This window comes from Mobula hypostoma, chromosome 14, assembly GCF_963921235.1.
Source record: "Mobula hypostoma chromosome 14, sMobHyp1.1, whole genome shotgun sequence".
NCBI lineage: Eukaryota > Metazoa > Chordata > Chondrichthyes > Myliobatiformes > Myliobatidae > Mobula > Mobula hypostoma.
The window spans coordinates 80264768-80284408 of record NC_086110.1 but is presented as its reverse complement, the minus strand read 5'-3'; the positions used below and the strand labels follow the sequence as shown (position 1 = coordinate 80284408).

General features: G+C 52.9%; 1 protein-coding gene across 1 annotated transcript in view; it reads left to right on the top strand.

Annotated features, from left to right (window-relative positions):
• Positions 1-2587: 2587 nt before the first annotated feature.
• Positions 2588-19641, top strand: part of LOC134356378 (large neutral amino acids transporter small subunit 2-like) — a 39306-nt gene continuing 22252 nt past the window's right edge. The window contains exons 1-3 of the mRNA XM_063067300.1: positions 2588-3875; positions 15022-15226; positions 17613-17764. Of these exons, the coding sequence (XP_062923370.1) occupies positions 3662-3875; positions 15022-15226; positions 17613-17764 (571 nt within the window). The 5' untranslated portion in view covers positions 2588-3661. The remainder of the gene's footprint in view (positions 3876-15021; positions 15227-17612; positions 17765-19641) is intronic.

Genomic DNA, 19641 nt, shown 5'->3' with positions numbered 1-19641 from the left:
GTACCTCCGCTACCTCCTCCGACTCCATGCACAAGTTTCCACTATCGCTCCTGATCGGTCCGATTCTCACCCGGCTCATCCTCTTGCTCTTCATATACTTGTGGGTAGCACCTCTGGTGGGGGAACATGTCGCGTCCTTTTCAGGGCAGTTAGTCCACCTTTGGTCCCCACCTGGCACTCAGCTCTCACCTGTGGCTCCCCGTAGCTATTTGCGTGCGACAGCGGCCACACCCCAGGCAACGGCTTCGACAAGCTGGTTAAACCAGGTGAGGGTAGTCTCAAACCCTCGGTGAGATAGGGAGTTGTCTATCCCAGCATGTGAAGACAGACTCTGGCGGATTGAGCGGACGAGACCAATGGAAGGTCCAACGGACAAGAAGGTGGTCTCTGCAAGCGGCGTGGAACATGTGGAGCAGGACAAGACACAGAAGACGTCCTGGTCATCCACTGCGCCTAGTCCCATCTCCAGCCGTCTAGATTCTGTCTTGCCACTGGATCCAGATGGGAATTGGGAAGAGAGAGTGAGGCTGTCGCTGTGCAACTCTCCCTCACTTAAATCCAAATCACGCGCTAGTCTCGACACCATCATAATGGTGTCAAGGTCCTCATCGACGTCAACGATGGACAAACAACAACCACAACATATACTTGTAGAATGCCTTGTGGTTTTCCTTAATCCTGCACACCAAGGGCTTCTAGCTCTCCTAATTTTATTCTTGAGCTCCTTGCTGACACTCCTGTAATTTTCTAGAGCTCTTAACAGTACCCAGTTTCTTAAACTTTTCATAAGCTTTTCATTTCTTTTTAACTAGATTTTCTACATCGTTTGTACACCATGGTTCTTTTACCCTACCACCCTTTCCTTGCCTCAATGGAACATACCTATGCAGAATGCTATGCAAATGTTCCCTGGACATTTGCTACATTTCTGCTGTGCATTTCCCTGAGAACATCTGCTCCCAAGTTTCTGACCAATAGCATCATATTTCCTCCTACCCCAATTAAATGTTTTCCCAAATTGTCTTTTCCTATCCCTCTGCAGGAGATAGAGTTGTGATCATTATCTCCAAAATGCTCTCCCACTGAGATACCCAACACCTGACCAGGTTCATTTCCCAATACCAGATCAAGTACAGCCTCTCCTCTAGGTGGTTTATGTACATATTGTGTCAGGAAACCTTCCTGAACACACCTAACAAACTCCACCCCTTCCAAACGCCTTGCTCTAAGGAGATGCCAGTCACTACTAGGAAAGGTAAAATCACCCGTCACAACAACCCTATTATTATTGCACCTCTTCAGAATCTGCCTCCCTATCTGCTCCTCGACGTCTCTGTTAAAAACACCCAGTAGAGTTATTGCCCCTTCCTGTTTCTGACTTCCACTCACACTGACTCAGTAGATAATCCCTCCATGACTTCCCCCTTTTCTGCAGGAATGACACTATCCCTAATTAGCAATGCCTCGCTCCCCCCCCCCCACCTCTTTTGCCTCCCTCCCTGTCCTTTTTGAAACAACTGAAGCCCGGCACACTCAGCAGCTAATCCTGCCCCTGAGACATCCAAGTCTCTGGAATGGCCACAATGTCATAGTGTCACATATTGATCCACGCTCTACATTCATCCGCCCTGTTTCTGATACTCCTTGCATTAAGATAGACACATCTCAAACCATCTGGCTGAATGCATCTTTGTTCATAAACTCCCTACAAGCTCTCTCTACTCATGCACCAACCACCTCTGCCTCTTCATTTCAGTTCCCACCCCCCTGCAAATATAGTTTATCCCCTCCCCAATAGCATCAGCAAACCTCCCTCCCAGGATAGTGGAACCCCTCCAGTTCAGGTGCAACCCATCCCACTTGTACAGGTCACGCCTTCCCCAGTGAAGGTTCCAATGATCCAAGAACTTGAAACCCTGACCCCTGCCCCATCCGCTCAGCCACTCATTCATCTGCACTATCTTCCTGTTCTGACCTTCCCTAGCTCGTAGCACCAGTAGTAATGCAAAGATTGCCAGCTTGGAAGTCCTGCTCTTCAACCTACTTCCTACCTCCCAAAACTTACTGTGCAGGACCTCTACCCCTCTCCTGCCTATGTCATTGGTACCAACATGTACCACGACCTCCATCTACTCACCCTCCCCTTCAAGAATATTCTGCAACCACTCAGAGACATCCTGGACCCTAGCACCCAGGAGACAACTGCCAGTACCTCCAGTTGAACTTTGTCTTTTTGTGCGTTTCCCCCCAGCTGTCAGTCTGTGGTTTTGTATGGCCATGTGTTCCTGCTCTACTCCGGTCTCTGTATTACTGAGTACTCCGTCTCTCACCTGTTTCTCATTATTACCTGCATTGCTGCCACCTGTGTCTCATTGTGCTCCACCTATCATCTGCCTCTCTGTTTACTGCTCAGTGTATTTCAGTCCTGTGTTCTCACCTGTTTGTTACCAGATTGTGCCAGTGAGTTTCCTGAGTCTTTCCAGCATTTGTATCTATACTCTGTCCATCTGAATATCAACTCTGCCTGTTTCCGGATTATGGTTTTTGGATTTCTCTGAATGTTTTGATCTCTGCCTGAACTTTGCTGCTGACTTTGTTTGCACCTTGGGATTTGTTACTCAATTAATATCCCTGTGTGCACAGTACTGGGTCTGTGATTGGATCCCTTCTCCAGTGCCCTGGTGTCTCTTTTGCTGCCACAGAAATCTCCTAACTGTTCCCCTAACTACTGAATCCACCTGACTTCACCCTGCCTTCTGAGGCTCAGAGCCGACCACAGTGCTATTGGTCTGGCTGCTGCTGCTGCTGCTGTCTTGCCCAGATAGATCATCCCCCTCAGCAGTATCCAAAGGGGTAAACCTGTTGCTGAGGGGAATGGCCACAGGAGACCCTGCATTGACTTCTTTTTCCCGTTACCTCAGTGTTCACCCATCTACTCCCCAAATTCTGCACTCGGTGTAAATACCTACTCAAAAGTCATACCTGTCAAGTGCTCTGCCTCCCGGATGATCCTAAATTAATCCAACTCCAGCTGCAGCTCCTTAATGTGGTCTTTCATGTCTGGAGGTGGCTACACTTCCTGCGGGTGCAGTCATCAGGGAGACTATCGGGTTCCATGAGTTCCCACATCCTACAGGAGGAGCATACCACTGCCATCCTGCCTGCACTGTACTAGGGGCACCCAAGACCAAATCAGCAATGACGAAAGGAAAAACCTACCCTTCTTACCCGTTTCTTTGGTCTCAGCCTCTTCTCGTCGAAGCTTCCTGAGTCAAGGACTCTGCCTGTAGCTCCCACTCAGTCGATGGCCACTCCGCTAGACCCCGTCTGTCTCTTCTCTGGCTAAAAAGAATAACTCCCACGCAAGGAGAAAGAACTCAGCGTTTGGTGGTTCTCCGCCTGCCTTCCTGCCGCCGATGCCTCTGACCACTGAGATTTCCCGGGAGAAACTATTTCGTCTCCCTCTCGGAGTCAAAACAAAGTGGAAATCCTCCCGGTCCATTTCAAAGCTTCCAGGGTTGGGAGCAGTGACTGAAGAGAGTTGCCGAGCTAACCAGTCATTGCCGAGACGGCTGAGTTCCCGAACAAGGACACCGCAGTGGTGACCTGTGTCTGTCAGTTACAACCTTCCTACAGGGAGGTACTGAAGGAGCGTTGCGCTATGCGAGGGGCGGGACGGAGGGAGCGCCGCGTCGTGGGAGGGACGGAACTGAGGGAGCGCCGCACCGTCAGAGGGTTAGGAGGGACGCAGGGATTGGGAGTTGGCGCCGGGGAGGAGTCAGTCGGCAGCAGAATGCGGGCGCGGACGGGCGTCCCCGAGAGAGTGGCCCTCAAGAAGGAGATCGGACTCCCCAGCGCCTGTGCCATCATTGTGGGTGAGTACCTCCCCGCTCCCCCAACCCGTTCCAAAGCCCACACCAAACTTCAATCCTTGCGGGGGAGGGCAGATCGCTCGGGATCTGGGTTGCGATGGTATCTCCCCCCACCCACGCTCCTTCCGACCGGGAGAGAGTTGTAACGGGGGGTGGGGGCAGTCGGGTCCCGAGCACAGAACTCAATGATAGGCGGGTCACTGAGGGAGGGGCAGGTCAGGACAGCTATGGGCTCAACTTTTGTCTTTTGCCTGTTGCATGTCTTCCAACTTAACCAGGGCCATGGCTGGAGAGCTTAACACGGGCCAGATATTCCCCCACATTCTTTGGGCGGAAATCCGCCTCACACCCATTCATTCCATCAAATCCCGTCACACCGCCCCCTCCCCCCCCCGGGCTCTCAGAGAGCGAAGCTCCCTCCACACCGTCCCATCACACACTCCCGGGGCCAGACACCGAGTGAAGCTCCCTCCACACCGTCCCATCACACACTCCCGGGGCCAGACATCGAGTGAAGCTCCATCCACACCGTCCCATCACACACTCCCGGGGCCAGGCACAGAGTGCAGCTCCCTCCACACCGTCCCATCACACACTCCCGGGGCCAGACGCCGAGTGAAGCTCCCTCCACACCGTCCCATCACACACTCCCGGGGTCTCGGAGAGCGAAGCTCCCTCCACACCGTCCCATCACACACTCCCGGGGCCAGACATCGAGTGAAGCTCCATCCACACCGTCCCATCACACACTCCCGGGGCCAGGCACAGAGTGAAGCTCCCTCCACACCGTCCCATCACACACTCCCGGGGCCAGACACCGAGTGAAGCTCCCTCTACATCGCCCATCACACATTCCCGGGGTCAGACACAGAGTGAATCTCCCTCCGCACCGTCCCATCACACACTCCCGGGGTCAGACACAGAGTGAAGCTCCCTCTTTATCGTCCCATCACACACTCCCGGGGTCAGACACAGAGAGAATCTCCCTCCACACCATCCCATCACACACTCCCGGGGTCAGACACAGAGGGAAGCTCTACACCATGCCATCACGCACTCCCAGTATTTTACACATTGGAGCTCCCTCTTCACCGGGGGTTCCTAACCCGGAGTCAATGGACTCCTCGGTTAATGGTAGGGGTCCGTGGCATAAAAAAAGTTGGGAAACCTCATTCGACATTTCCTGTCTACCTGCTGTCACCCTTCTGGAGATACCTATCACTTCCAGACTCCACAGCCAGTGGAATTCCTACACATTCTCTTCTATGAAACCCACAACAGCGGCACCTCCTGTTCCCTGTCCGCTCCTCCATCTCCAGATCACCAGCCTCTCCCCTTTCATTCCCTGAATACTCCTTCCCTCCCCACCAGCCGAGGATTTCTGGTTTCACTTTTCCAATGCAAGGGAGGTTGTTTGCTGGAAATATGGACTTGGTTCTGGTTGTTAGTTTGAATTGCACCGTAATATAAAAGCGAGAATTTGGTGTGGGGCTTTATAAGGCATTGATCAGACTTGGAGTATTATGAGCAGTTTTGGGTCACTGATCTATAAAAGGTGTGCTGGCATTGGAGAGGGTCCAGGGGAGGTTCACCAGAGTGATTCCAGGAATAGAAGGAGCTGTTTTATGGAACTGGGCCTATACTCACAGGAGTTTAGAAGAATGAGGGGGGATTTCATTGAAACGTATCAAATATCGAAAGGCCTCGATAGAGTGGATGTGGGGAGCAAAGGACATGCCCTCAGAATAGAGGGACGTCCTTTTAGAATGGAGATGAGGAAATTCTTCAACTAGACGGTGGTAAATCTGTGGAATTCATTTCCATAGGTGAAGTCATTGGGTATATTTAAAGCGGAGGTCACTAGGTTCTTGTTTAGTCAGGATGTCTAAGGTTACTGCATAAGGCCGGAGAATGGGGTTGGCAGGGAGAATAAATCAGCCATGATGGAATGGCAGAGCTGACTCGATGGGCTGAATAGCCTCATGGTTTTATGGTAATGTTCAGCAGGAGGTGAGGTGAAGCGGGTGATGTGATTCCAGGTCTGTGGAAGGTGACTATCCCCTGCTGGCAGCGAGTGTCCACAGAAACTGGGGGTACATAGCAGGAGGAGTTTACTGTGCTACACCACCAGGCAGAATCTGTCAGGGGCCACCCTGCTAAACTAAAAGAGGAAATACAAAGGCACAGTAGCATAAAACTTAGTGCAACACTCTTAGAGCTCAGCATCGGAGTTCAGAGTTCAAGTCTGGTGTCCTCTGCAAGAAAGTTTGTACAATCTCGTGAGCTGTTAGGGTTTTCTCCAGATGGTCTGGTCCCTCCCACAGACCAAAGACGTACTGGTTGGTAGGTTAATTGGTCATTATAAATTGTCCCGTGATTAGGTTAGTGTCTAGTAGGTGGTTGATAGGCGGAGCAGCTCTTTGGGCTGGAATGGCCGCTGTATCTCCAATAAATAAAAAGGCAAAACCTTGGGCAACTGTTGGTGACTGTGGGGTGTGAGAAGGAAAATTAGTCTCCACAGAATAAGTGCAGGGAAGAGACCAGTGGTGTTGGAGAGTGACACAGCCCTGGGAGTAGGTAGTTCCCTACCAGGGATTTACAGGAATTGACTGGACCATCGCCTGGGTCTGTACTGAAACTTTGCAATTTTCTCTGGGATGGTTAGACTGGAAAATTGTGAAGTCCCTGCAGATTAAGTAGATGAGTAAACCGAGCAAATGTAAACAAGCAGGTTCCGTCCAAGGTTCTTAGAGACTGGAAGTAAGCACCAAGGGACCAAACTCAATAAACGAGAGGCAATGTATTTGTGAAGGACAGTTCCCCGTGAACCTGGGTGAAAAGTTTTGAAGAGCTGACCTGGGTGTTGGACAAGTGATGTCCATGAATATTAATTGTAAAAGGCAGGAGGTGAGATCCATTATGGTTGCAGAGCTGTTTGCTGACTGGCAGGAGAGAGAGGTGTCCTGTGCAGTAAGGCTGAGATCCTTATCAACCTCATTCTGATGCCTGGACCCCTCTTTCCCTCCCTTTCAAGAAGGGAACCAGGAACAATCCTGGAATCTATGTATCAGTCAATGGTAGCGAGGATACTGGAGAGAACTCTTAAGGATAAGATTTATGAGTACTTGGAAAACCATGGTCTAATTAGGAAGAGCCAGTGACTTTGTTTTGGGGCAAGCCATCTTTTACCAACTTGATTAGTTTTTTGATGAGATGATGAGGGTGATTGATGAAGGTAGAGCTGTGGATGTCGTCTACAAGGATTTTAGTAAGCTGTTTGACAAAGTCCCTCATGGGAGACTCATCCAGGAGATTAAGGTGCTTGGGATCCATGGTGAATTGGCCGTTTGGATTCAGTACTGGCTTGCCCATAGAAGACGGGGTAGTGGTTGAAGGGACGTTTTTGTCCAATTAGTGGTGTTCAGCAGGGACTCCTACTGTCTGTATGTAAATTACCTGGATGAAAATATAAGTGGGTGGATTAGTAAGTCTGCAGATGATATGAAGATTGGTGTTGTGGATAGTGTGGAAGGCTGTGGGTGGGTGGATTAGTAAATCTGCAGATGATATGGAGATTGGTGTTGTGGATAGTGTGGAAGGCTGTGGGTGGGTGGATTAGTAAGTTTGCAGATGATATGAAGATTGGTGTTGTGGATGGTGTAGAAGGCTGGCAAAGATTACAATGAGATATAGATCAGTTGCAGATATGGGCTGAGAGGTGGCAGATGGAGTTTAACCCATCCAGATGTGGTGTTGAACCTTGGATGGTCAAATGTAAAGAGACCATATCTTTTTCCCAGGGTTACAATGTCTAATACCAGAGGGCATACATTTAAGGTGAGAGGGGGCAGGTTCAAAGGAGATGTGAGGGGCAAGTTTTTTTACACTGAGAGTTGTGGGAGCCTGGAGTGGTGGCAGAGGCAGATGCATTAGAGACTCTTAAAGGCATTTAAATAGACATGTGAATGTGAGGAAAAGGGAAGGATATGGACATTGTGTAGGCAGACGAGATCAGTTTGCCATTTGATTACAAATTTAGTTTGGCACAACATTGTGGGCCAAAGCCCTGTTCCTTGCTGTATTGTTTTATTTTTCCCGAGTCTGCAGGTCTCCTGTGTTTGGCAACCTCGCGAGTAGCGGGAGGCGTGGGGCATGGAGGGGGCACGAGACATGAGTCCAGGAGTAGCTGCTGTCTTTGTTTATGAACGACAGGAGGTGGATCAGTGATTGTGCCCAGTCAACCAGTGCAGGCAGGGAGTGAGCAGTGAGGTTGGAGGTACAAGGAGATGGCAGAGGGTAAAACCTGTAAGTTACAGGCGTTAACAGACCCTATGGCCCAACACATCCATGCCTGCTATTGACCCCAATCACACTAATCTCATTTACCCAGACTGGTTTATAGCCTTCTCTTTCATTATGATTCAAGCGTTTGTCTGGAAACTTTTTCAGTGTGTCCCCACCACACCCTCAGGTAGTGTCTTCCAGTGTCTAACCCTCTGTCTGAAACAATTCTCTCTCAGATCCCCTCTAAATTGCTACCTCTCATCTCGTACCCCGTGCCCTCTTGCCTTGGACATCCTCACCAAAGGGAAAGGATTCTCACACCTACCCTTCCTAACCCCCTCTGTAATTTTGCTTCACCCCTCTGCTCCAGAATAAAGTTCTGTTCTATGACTCTAAGAACACAGTTACTTGACAGTGACGGCCAAGGCCCCGGTCATACATAACTCTGGCAGCAACACCCTCCGCCTCCTGTGATGGAGTTAACTTTGAATTAATTTTTCTGATTCCCCCAGGATGATTAAACCAGATTAAACCTTTTGGACCAAATTAAAATGCACCGTGTGGGAGAGTCTGGGCACAGTTTGGGAAGTTTGTGGGTGGCATGGTAGAGTGTAACACTCTCATAGTGTCAGTGACCTGGATTAAATTCCTACTGCTTTCGGTAAGGACCTCTCCATGACCACTTGTTTCCTGTAGGGACTCCACTTTCCTCCCATGATCCAAAGACGTACTGGTTACTACATTAATTGTTCACATAGGTGTTACTGAGTAATGTGTGTTCATTGGGTCAGAAGCTGTATCTCCAAATAAATTTGTCAAAAAGCACACTAGTCCAGGCTGAAACTCAGAAACATTTCAAGTAGGGATGGAAGGTTGGAGTTTTCAACTGTGGAAGGGCCAGGCTCACGCATAGTCTTGTAGCAGTGTTTGGTTGAGTTTGGGTAATCAAAAATAATAGAGAGAGTGGGGAGAAGACCGATCATTTCTCAGTAGAACAGATGGAGCCGAATGAATGGCCTCCTTGGCTTCACTAACTGTGCTGAAGGGCCGGGACCAAGCCCGTGTCCGTACTGGGGGTGTAGGAGTTACAGCCCGTGTCCGTACTGGGGGTGTGGGAGTTACAGCCTGTGTCTGTACTGGTGGTGTGGGAGTTACAGCCCCTGTGTCTGTACTGGTGGTGTGGGAGTTACAGCCTGTGTCTGTACTGGTGGTGTGGGGGTTACAGCTCCTGTGTCTGTACTGGTGGTGTGGGAGTTACAGCCTGTGTCTGTACTGGTGGTGTGGGGGTTACAGCTCCTGTGTCTGTACTGGTGGTGTGGGAGTTACAGCCCCTGTGTCTGTACTGGTGGTGTGGGGGTTACTGCCTGTGTCTGTACTGGTGGTGTGGGAGTTACAGCCTGTGTCTGTACTGGTGGTGTGGGGGTTACTGCCTGTGTCTGTACTGGTGGTGTGGGAGTTACAACCCCTATGTCTGTACTGGTGGTGTGGGAGTTACAGCCTGTGTCTGTACTGGTGGTGTGGGAGTTACGGCCCCTGTGTCCGTACTGGTGGTGTGGGGGTTACAGCCCCTGTGTCTGTACTGGTGGTGTGGGAGTTACAGCCTCTGTGTCTGTACTGGTGGTGTGGGAGTTACAGCTCCTGGGTCCGTACTGGTGGTGTGGGAGTTACAGCCTGTATCTGTACTGGTGGTGTGGGGGTTACAGCTCCTGTGTCTGTACTGGTGGTGTGGGAGTTACAGCCTGTGTCTGTACTAGGGGTGTGGGAGTTACAGCCCCTGTGTCTGTACTGGTGGTGTGGGGGTTACAGCTCCTGTGTCTGTACTAGGGGTGTGGGGGTTACAGCCTGTGTCCGTACTGGTGGTGTGGGAGTTACAGCCTCTGTGTCCGTACTGGTGGTGTGGGAATTACAGCCTGTGTCCGTACTGGTGGTGTGGGAGTTACAGCCTCTGTGTCTGTACTGGTGGTGTGGGAATTACAGCCTGTGTCCGTACTGGTGGTGTGGGGGTTACAGCTCCTGTGTCTGTACTAGGTGTGGGGGTTACAGCCTGTGTCTGTACTGGTGGTGTGGGAGTTACAGCCCCTGTGTCTGTACTGGTGGTGGTGTGGGGGTTACAACCCCTGTGTCTGTACTGGTGGTGTGGGGGTTACAACCCCTGTGTCTGTCCAGGTGGTGTGGGAGTTACAGCCTCTGTGTCTGTACTAGGGGTGTGGGGGTTACAGCCCCTGTGTCTGTACTGGTGGTGTGGGAGTTACAACCTGTGTCCGTACTGGTGGTGTGGGGGTTACAGCCCCTGTGTCTGTACTGGTGGTGTGGGGGTTACAACCCCTGTGTCTGTCCAGGTGGTGTGGGAGTTACAGCCTCTGTGTCTGTACTAGGGGTGTGGGGGTTACAGCTCCTGTGTCTGTACTGGTGGTGTGGGGGTTACAACCCCTGTGTCTGTACTGGTGGTGTGGGGGTTACAGCCCCTGTGTCTGTACTGGTGGTGTGGGGGTTACAACCCCTGTGTCTGTCCAGGTGGTGTGGGAGTTACAGCCTCTGTGTCTGTACTAGGGGTGTGGGGGTTACAGCCCCTGTGTCTGTACTGGTGGTGTGGGGGTTACAGCTCCTGTGTCCATACTGGTGGTGTGGGAGTTACAGCTCCTGTGTCTGTACTAGGGGTGTGGGGGTTACAGCTACTGTGTCCGTACTGGTGGTGTGGGAGTTACAGCTCCTGTGTCTGTACTGGTGGTGTGGGGGTTACAGCCCCTGTGTCTGTACTGGTGGTGTGGGAGTTACAGCCCCTGTGTCTGTACTGGTGGTGTGGGAGTTACAGCCCCTGTGTCTGTACTGGTGGTGTGGGAGTTACAGCTCCTGTGTCTGTACTAGGGGTGTGGGGGTTACAGCCCCTGTGTCTGTACTGGTGGTGTGGGGGTTAACGTGCTGCTGGTGTGAGGGTATATGTGTAAGTGGTGTAGGGATCAACAGCCTCTTTTTCTGTGTTGCTGGTGAGGAGATTAATATGCCTGTGGTATGAGAGTTAACAGCCCTTGCGTATAAACCAGATGTATGGAGATTAACGGCCCCTGTGTCTATACATGTGGTGTGGGAGGTTAACACCCCTATGTCTGCACTGGTGGTGTGAGGGTTAATGGGCCCTGTTTCTGTACTGGAGTTGTGGGTTTAATGTACTGGTGGTCTAGGGGTTACCACATTGGTATAATAGGGGTTAATGTGCCGGTGGTGTGGGGGTTAATGTGCCAGTAGTGTGGGGGTTAACCTGCCAGTGTTTTGGAGGTTAATGTACTGGTGGTGCGGGGGTTAACACGCCAGTGTTGTGGGGGTTAATCTACTGGTGGTGCAGGGGTTAACATGCCAGTGTTGTGGGGGTTAATGTACTGGTGGTGTGGGGGTTAATGTGCCAGTGTTGTGGGGGTTAATGTACTGGTGGTGTGGGGTTAATGTGCCAGTGTTGTGGGGGGTTAATGTACTGGTGGTGTGGGGTTAACGTGCCAGTGTTGTGGGGGTTAATGTACTGGTGGTGGTGAAGTTAACATGCCAGTGTTGTGGGGGTTAACGTGCCAGTGTTTTGGGGGTCAATGTACTGGTGGTGTGGGGGTTAACGTGCCAGTGTTGTGGGGGTTAATGTACTGGTGTTGTGGGGGTTAACGTGCCAGTGTTGTGGGGGTTAATGTACTGGTGGTGTGGGGTTAATGTACTGGTGGTGTGGGGGATAACGTGCTGGTGTTGTGGGGGTTAACATGCCAGTGTTGTGGGGGTTAACATGCCAGTGTTGTGGGGGTTAATGTACTGGTGGTGTGGGGTTAACTTGCCAGTGTTGTGGAGGTTAATGTACTGGTGTTGTGGGGGTTAACGTGCCAGTGTTGTGGGGGTTAATATATTGGTGGTGTGGGGGTTAACGTGCCAGTGGTGTGGGGGTTAATGTACCGGTGGTGTGGGGATTAATGTGCCAGTGTTGTGGGGGTTAGCGTGCCGGTGTTGTGGGGGTTAGCGTGCCGGTGTTGTGGGGGTTAGCGTGCCGGTGTTGTGGGGGTTAGCGTGCCGGTGTTGTGGGGGTTAACGTGCCGGTGTTGTGGGGGTAAACGTGCCGGTGGTGTGGGGGTTAACGTGCCGGTGCTGTGGGGTTAATGTACTGGTGTTGTGGGGGTTAACGTGCCGGTGGTGTGGGGGTTAACGTGCCGGTGTTGTGGGGTTTAACGTGCCGGTGGTATGGGGTTAATGTACTGGTGTTGTGGGGGTTAACGTGCCGGCGGTGTGGGGTTAATGTACTGGTGTTGTGGGGGTTAACGTGCCAGTGTGTGAGGGTTAACGTGCCGGTGGTATGGGGTTAATGTACTGGTGTTGTGGGAGTTAACGTGCCGGTGGTGTGGGGTTAACGTGCCCGTGGTGTGGGGTTAATGTACTGGTGTTGTGGGGGTTAACGTGCCAGTGGTGTGGGGGTTAACGTGCCGGTGGTGTGGGGGTTAACGTGCCGGTGTTGTGGGGATTAACGTGCCAGTGGTGTGGGGTTAATGTACTGGTGTTGTGGGGGTTAACGTGCCGGTGGTGTGGGGTTAACGTGCCAGTGGTGTGGGGTTAATGTACTGGTGTTGTGGGGGTTAACGTGCCGGTGGTGTGGGGGTTAACGTGCCGGTGGTGTGGGGGTTAACGTGCCGGTGGTGTGGGGGTTAACGTGCCGGTGGTGTGGGGTTAATGTACTGGTGTTGTGGGGGTTAACGTGCCGGTGTGGTGGGGGTTAACGTGCCAGTGGTGTGGGGGATAACGTGCCGGTGTTGTGGGGGTTAACGTGCCGGTGGTGTGGGGTTAACGTGCCGGTGGTGTGGGGGTTAATGTACTGGTGTTGGGGTTAACGTGCCAGTGGTGTGGGGTTAACGTACTGGTGGTGTGGGGTTAACGTGCCGGTGGTGTGGGGGTTAACGTGCCGGTGTTGTGGGGGTTAACGTGCCGGTGTTGTGGGGGTTAACGTGCCGGTGGTGTGGGGGTTAACGTGCCGGTGGTGTGGGGTTAATGTACTGGTGTTGTGGGGGTTAACTTGCCAGTGGTGTGGGGTTAATGTACTGGTGGTGTGGGGGTTAACGTGCCAGTGTGTGAGGGTTAACGTGCCGGTGTTGTGAGGGTTAACGTGCCGGTGGTATGGGGTTAATGTACTGGTGTTGTGGGGGTTAACGTGCCGGTGGTGTGGGGGTTAACGTGCCGGTGGTGTGGGGTTAACGTGCCGGTGGTGTGGGGTTAATGTACTGGTGTTGTGGGGGTTAACGTGCCGGTGGTGTGGGGGTTAACGTGCCGGTGGTGTGGGGGTTAACGTGCCGGTGGTGTGGGGTTAATGTACTGGTGTTGTGGGGGTTAACATGCCGGTGGTGTGGGGGTTAACGTGCCGGTGGTGTGGGGGTTAACGTGCCGGTGGTGTGGGGTTAATGTACTGGTGTTGTGGGGTTAATGTACTGGTGTTGTGGGGGTTAACGTGCCAGTGTGTGAGGGTTAACGTGCCGGTGTTGTGGGGGTTAACGTGCCGGTGGTGTGGGGTTAATGTACCGGTGTTGTGGGGGTTAACGTGCCGGTGGTGTGGGGGTTAACGTGCCGGTGGTGTGGGGTTAATGTACTGGTGGTGTGGGGGTTAACGTGCCGGTGGTGTGGGGTTAACGTGCCGGTGGTGTGGGGTTAATGTACTGGTGTTGTGGGGGTTAACGTGCCAGTGGTGTGGGGGTTAACGTGCCGGTGGTGTGAGGGTTAACGTGCCGGTGTTGTGGGGGTTAACGTGCCGGTGGTGTGGGGTTAATGTACTGGTGTTGTGGGGGTTAACGTGCCGGTGGTGTGGGGGTTAACGTGCCGGTGGTGTGGGGTTAACGTGCCGGTGGTGTGGGGTTAATGTACTGGTGTTGTGGGGGTTAATGTGCCAGTGGTGTGGGGGTTAACGTGCCGGTGGTGTGGGGGTTAACGTGCCAGTGGTGTGGGGTTAACATGCCGGTGGTGTGGGGGTTAACGTGCCGGTGGTGTGGGGTTAACGTGCCGGTGGTGTGGGGTTAATGTACTGGTGTTGTGGGGGTTAACGTGCCGGTGGTGTGGGGTTAATGTACTGGTGTTGTGGGGGTTAACGTGCCAGTGGTGTGAGTGTTAATGGCCCCTGTGGCTGTAGGGTATTTGTGACGAGTCTGGGGTCTGTGCCAGTGCCCCAGCCATCAGTATGCAGATCTGTGCTGCACGGTCCTGCACCGCCAGTCGCTCTGCACGTCTCCCAGCAACACGGCTCCCTTGCTCAATGGGGGCAGGCATGGGGAGGTGCTGAGGCCTCATCACCCCAGCCTGCTCCTTCAGTGACCAATCTCCGCCTCCCCCACCTGTATCTCGCGGCTCAGACGCAGACTGAGACTCTTCACAGTCCCCACTCACTGGTGTCTGCATTTCCTTCACATTGCTTGTCTCACCGCCCCCCTTCCCATTGCTCTCCTTCCATCCCCTGTATCAATCCCTCCCCCACCCCTCACGTCTCCCATCTGCACCCACCCCACATTGGGAATCAAGAGCTCTGGGGAGAAATCAGGAGCATGGGGCTGAGAGGGGTAATAAATCACCCGTAATGCAATGGCAGAGCAGACGTGATGGGCCAAATGGATTAATCCTGTTCCTATGTCGTGTGGAATGATAGGGTGCAAGGGTTGTCTATCTGTCAGGCTGCCTGCTGATTGGCTGAGAGACCGAGGAAGCTGGCCAATGGTGCGTGTTGAAAGATGTATATCATTGCACTGACTGAGGGTGGGTCAGTGTGTAAGGGGGTGTGAGGGAGGGTCCTCCATCACTGGTGGAGGCAAGGTCTGGGGTGTGAGGGTCTGAGTGTCCCACCAGCTTCTAACACCGGCTGCTCCACCCACAGGAAACATCATCGGATCAGGAATCTTCATCTCACCAAAGGGAGTGCTGGAACAGGCGGGCAGCGTGGGTCTGGCCCTTGTGGTCTGGACTCTGGCTGGTCTCGTCACCGTCGTTGGCTCCCTCTGCTATGCTGAGTTGGGAGTCACCATTCCCAAGTCCGGAGGGGACTACGCCTATGTGAAGGAGGTGTTCGGGGGCTTACCTGGGTAGGACAAGGGGTGCAGTGTTTGGGAGAGGGCTATCTACACCATGGAAAAAGATTCACTACGCTCTCATTCAATGATACAGCAGGGCTGGGGAGCCAAATGGCCTCAGACTTGTCCTTCTGATGTAGTTACCGTGGCTGCTGTGGGCCTTGTGGACGGAATGGTGATTGGAAATTTGACGAGCTGGGGTGGAGGTGGGCCATGCCTTGGACTGGTCTGTGTAAACTCGGGAAAGCAGAGTTCTCGGAAAGGGTATGAAGCTTTAGCGAGGGTGCAGAGCAGATTTGCCAGGGTGCTGCCTGGCTTAGAGAGCAGGTTTTATGAAGATAGATTGGGTGAGCTAGGGATTTTCTCTTTGCTGTGAAAGAGGAGGAGAGGTGACTGGATAGAGATGTGCAGGATGATAAGTGGCAAGGATAGAGTGGGCAGTCAGAGACTTTTTCCCCAGGTGGATATACGAGGGAGCATTAGTTTAAGGTGATTGGAGGAAAGCGTAAGGGGTTGTCAGAGGCAGGTTTTTTTACAGAGTGGCGGGTGTGTGGAATACCCTGCCGGGTTGGTGGTAGAGGTAAACACATTCGGGACGTTTAGGTAGGTACATTGATGATGATAAAGTGAAGGGCTACAAGGGAGGGAAGGGTTAGATTAATCTTGGAATAGGTTCAAAGGTTGGAACAACATTGTGGGCCAAAGGGCCTGTACTGTGCTGTAATGTTCTGAGATCTGTGTAATATTAAAACTTTGTTAGAGTTGTTGAGATTGAGTCTGAGCTGCAGTGGGGAGGGGAGAGGGAGTTGGCACTCACAGATGCAACCATATGATCTTCACACCAGTCACATCTCCTCTGCACTCCCTCCATAACTCATCCTCCCTGATCCTTGACACTTTCCCTACCTTCACAGGAGGTGTATCCCCTTCCTCAACTCCATCCCAGAACCTCAGCGGCCCTTCCGAGTGAGGTAGAGATTGACCGGAAACCGTCATCTGGTGCTCGCGGTGTGGCCTCCTCAACATCTGTGAGGCCAAGCATGGTCAGGATGGCCATTTCACAGAGTACCTACGCTCAGTCCAAAGATCATCCTGAACTCCCAGTGCCAGAGCGCCCAATACTCCGCAGCCCGCATCGCCATACCGGCATGTTACGGGATACATATTGGACACTAGGTCACTCGGCCCCTTGGCCCTGCCCCACCGATCAGCACGGTGGTGGTTAGAGTCATAGAGTACTACAACATAGAAACAGGCCCTTTGGTCCATCTAGTCTGTGCTTAACTATTATCCACTTGGTCCCATTGACCTGGACCTTGACAATAGTCCTCCACACCCCTCGCATCCACGTACTTAACCAAACTTCTCTTAAACGTTGAGATCAAACCTGCATCAACACATCCACCGGCAGCTCGTCCCACCCTCTGAGTGGAAATGTTGCCCCTCATGTTCCCCTTAAACATTTTAGCCTTTCACCCTTAACCCATGACCTCTAGTTGTTGTCTCACCCAACCTCAGTGGAAAAAGTCTACTTGCATTTACCTTATCTATATCCCACATAAATTGGTGTACGTCTATCAAATCTCCTCCCATTCTCCTACGCTCCAGGGAACAAAGTCCTAACCGACTCAAACCTTCCCTACATGTAAAGCCCTGGCAACCTCCTTATAACTTTTCTCTGCACTCTTTCAATCTTATTGATATCTTTCCTGTAGGTAGGTAACCAAAACTGTACACAATACCCCAAATTAGGCTTCATCAACGTCTTATACTACTTCAGCTCCTGTGCCAGTTACCCAGTGCATTTCAATTACCCAGCTACCACAACCCTTCAGGGCAGAGGAATCCCCAGCCTCAGAAACATCTCTACACCCACCTAGTTGCAGGGCAGTGGGTTCCGAGGAGATTTGACATTGGTCCCTTGGGGGTTTAGAATCTGCATGACTTCCACAATGTTTAGCTGTCGAGACGAGTAGTTGAATCATCAGGCTTTAGAACGGGTACCATGTGAAGTTCAGAGAGGTGGTTGCTGTACTTGCATTGTGAGGTCCTGTCAGAGTGTTGGAGCAGACACTGGGCACGAGAGGTCTGGCCTTCACATCTTCTCTCTGTAGGGGTCCCACATGGACTGGTCAGTGTGTCCATGTGTCTGGGCAGTGAGTGTGTTTGGACAGTAGATGTAGGTGTATGTCGGTACACAGGTCCCAACACTGCGTGTCTGGGCAGAGGGTATGTGTTCCCTGTACAGATGTCTCACAAAGATTGGTAGGTGTCCATGAGTCCATGGGGTTGGTGTGTTAGGGGAGGGAGAGTGTCTGGGTGGGTGGAGGTGTGAGTTGGGGGGGGTGTCGATGTGTCTGGGTGATTGTGTGTTCCTCACCGTTCTCATTCTGCGCAGGTTTCTGGTGCTGTGGAGCGCACTGTTGGTGATCTACCCCACAACGCAGGCAGTGATGGCCCTGACCTTTGCCAGTTACGTGCTTCAGCCCGTCTTCCCGGAGTGTGTGCCACCTTACGTAGCCTCGAGGCTCCTGGCTGCCCTCTGCCTCAGTGAGTTTGACCTGACTGACAGTGGGATGGTGACATTCTCCAGAATGAATACAGGCCCTTCAGCCCATCCAGACCAGTCCTAATGGCCAGCTGGGACCTATGACCTTCGAAACTCTTGCAATCTATGTACCCGTCCAAGGGTCTTTTGAAAGTTGTTAGTTTATCTGGCAGCTCTGTCCGCAAAGATACCGCACTTTGAAAAAGGTGTAGCGATGTGCTACACACAGCGCTAGAATAACTAGTCGGTGAGTTGGAGTTGCGATGAAAGAGGTTTATTCAAACTTCGCGGCCCGCTTTAAAGCCTTCCCGTTCCCGCCCTTTTTGCTGCCCGCCCTCTCTCTGCGCGCGCTGTTTCGTGAGCCGGTTTGTGGGTGTCAGAAAGTGGGTCACCACATAACCCCCCCCCCCCAGAACCGGCGATACCTCCTCCAATGTCCACAGTCTGGATCGGCCTCTGTTTGGGAGGTCTGCCCCTGCGCCGCGGTGCGAGAGCCTGGACCGGTTGCGCCAAGTCCACATGGGCCGGTTTGAATCGGTCCACCGTGAAAACCTCCTCTCTCCCCCCAGTGTCCAGCACGAACGTGGACCCGTTGTTCCTGATGACCTTAAACGGCCCCTCGTAGGGCCGCTGTAGCGGTGCCCGGTGTCCGCCCCGTCGTACAAAAAGAAACTTACAGTTCTGCAGGTCTTTGGGTACGCAGGTCGGGCTCTGTCCGTGCTGTGAAGTGGGTATGGGGGCCAGGTTACCGAGCCTCTCACGTAGTCTGTCCAGGACTGCTGCGGGTTCTTCCTCTTGCCCCCTTGGGGCTGGTATGAACTCTCCTGGGACTACCAGGGGTGCTCCGTACACCAACTCGGCCGACGAGGTGTGGAGATCCTCTTTGGGTGCCGTGCGGATTCCGAGCAGGACCCAGGGAAGTTCGTCCACCCAGTTAGGCCCCTCCAGGCGGGCCATGAGAGCCGATTTCAAGTGACGGTGGAAGCGCTTCACTAGTCTGTTCGACTGTGGGTGGTAGGCAGTTGTGTGGTGTAGCTGTGTTCCTAAAAGGTTGGCCATAGCCGACCACAGGCTGGAGGTGAACTGGGCACCCCTGTCGGAGGTAATGTGGGCCGGTACCCCGAAGCATGCTACCCAGGTTGCGATCAGTGCTCGGGCGCAGGATTCGGAGGTGGTGTCGGTGAGCGGGACTGCCTCTGGCCATCTGGTGAACCGGTCTATCATAGTTAGGAGGTACCGCGCTCCTCGTGACACTGGCAGGGGCCCCACGATATCCACATGAATGTGGTCAAACCTCCGGCGGGTGGGTTCGAACCGCTGCGGCGGAGCCTTGGTGTGCCGCTGCACCTTGGCCGTTTGGCACTGCATACACGTTTTGGTCCATTCACTGACCTGTTTACGAAGTCCATGCCACACGAACCTGTTGGAGACCAGCCGGACAGTTGTCCCGATGGAGGGGTGCGCTAAATTGTGAATGGATTCGAACACCCGCCGGCGCCAGGCTGCTGGGACGACGGGGCGGGGTTGGCCGGTAGCTACGTCACATAGTAGGGTCCTCTCACCTGGGCCTACGGGGAGGTCTTGGAGCTGCAAACCGGAGACTGCAGTCCTGTAACTGGGGATCTCAGCGTCTGCCTGCTGTGCCTCTGCCAGCGCTGCATAGTCCACCCCCGGGACAGGGCCTGTACGGTTGGTCTGGAAAGTGCGTCCGCCATGACATTGTTCTTTCCAGAGACATGCCGGATGTCCGTCGTGTACTCGGAGATGTAGGACAGATGTCGCTGCTGGCGGGACGACCAGGGGTCGGACACCTTAGTGAACGCAAAGATAAGCGGTTTGTGGTCTGTGAACGCGGTGAAGGGCCTACCTTCTAAGAAGT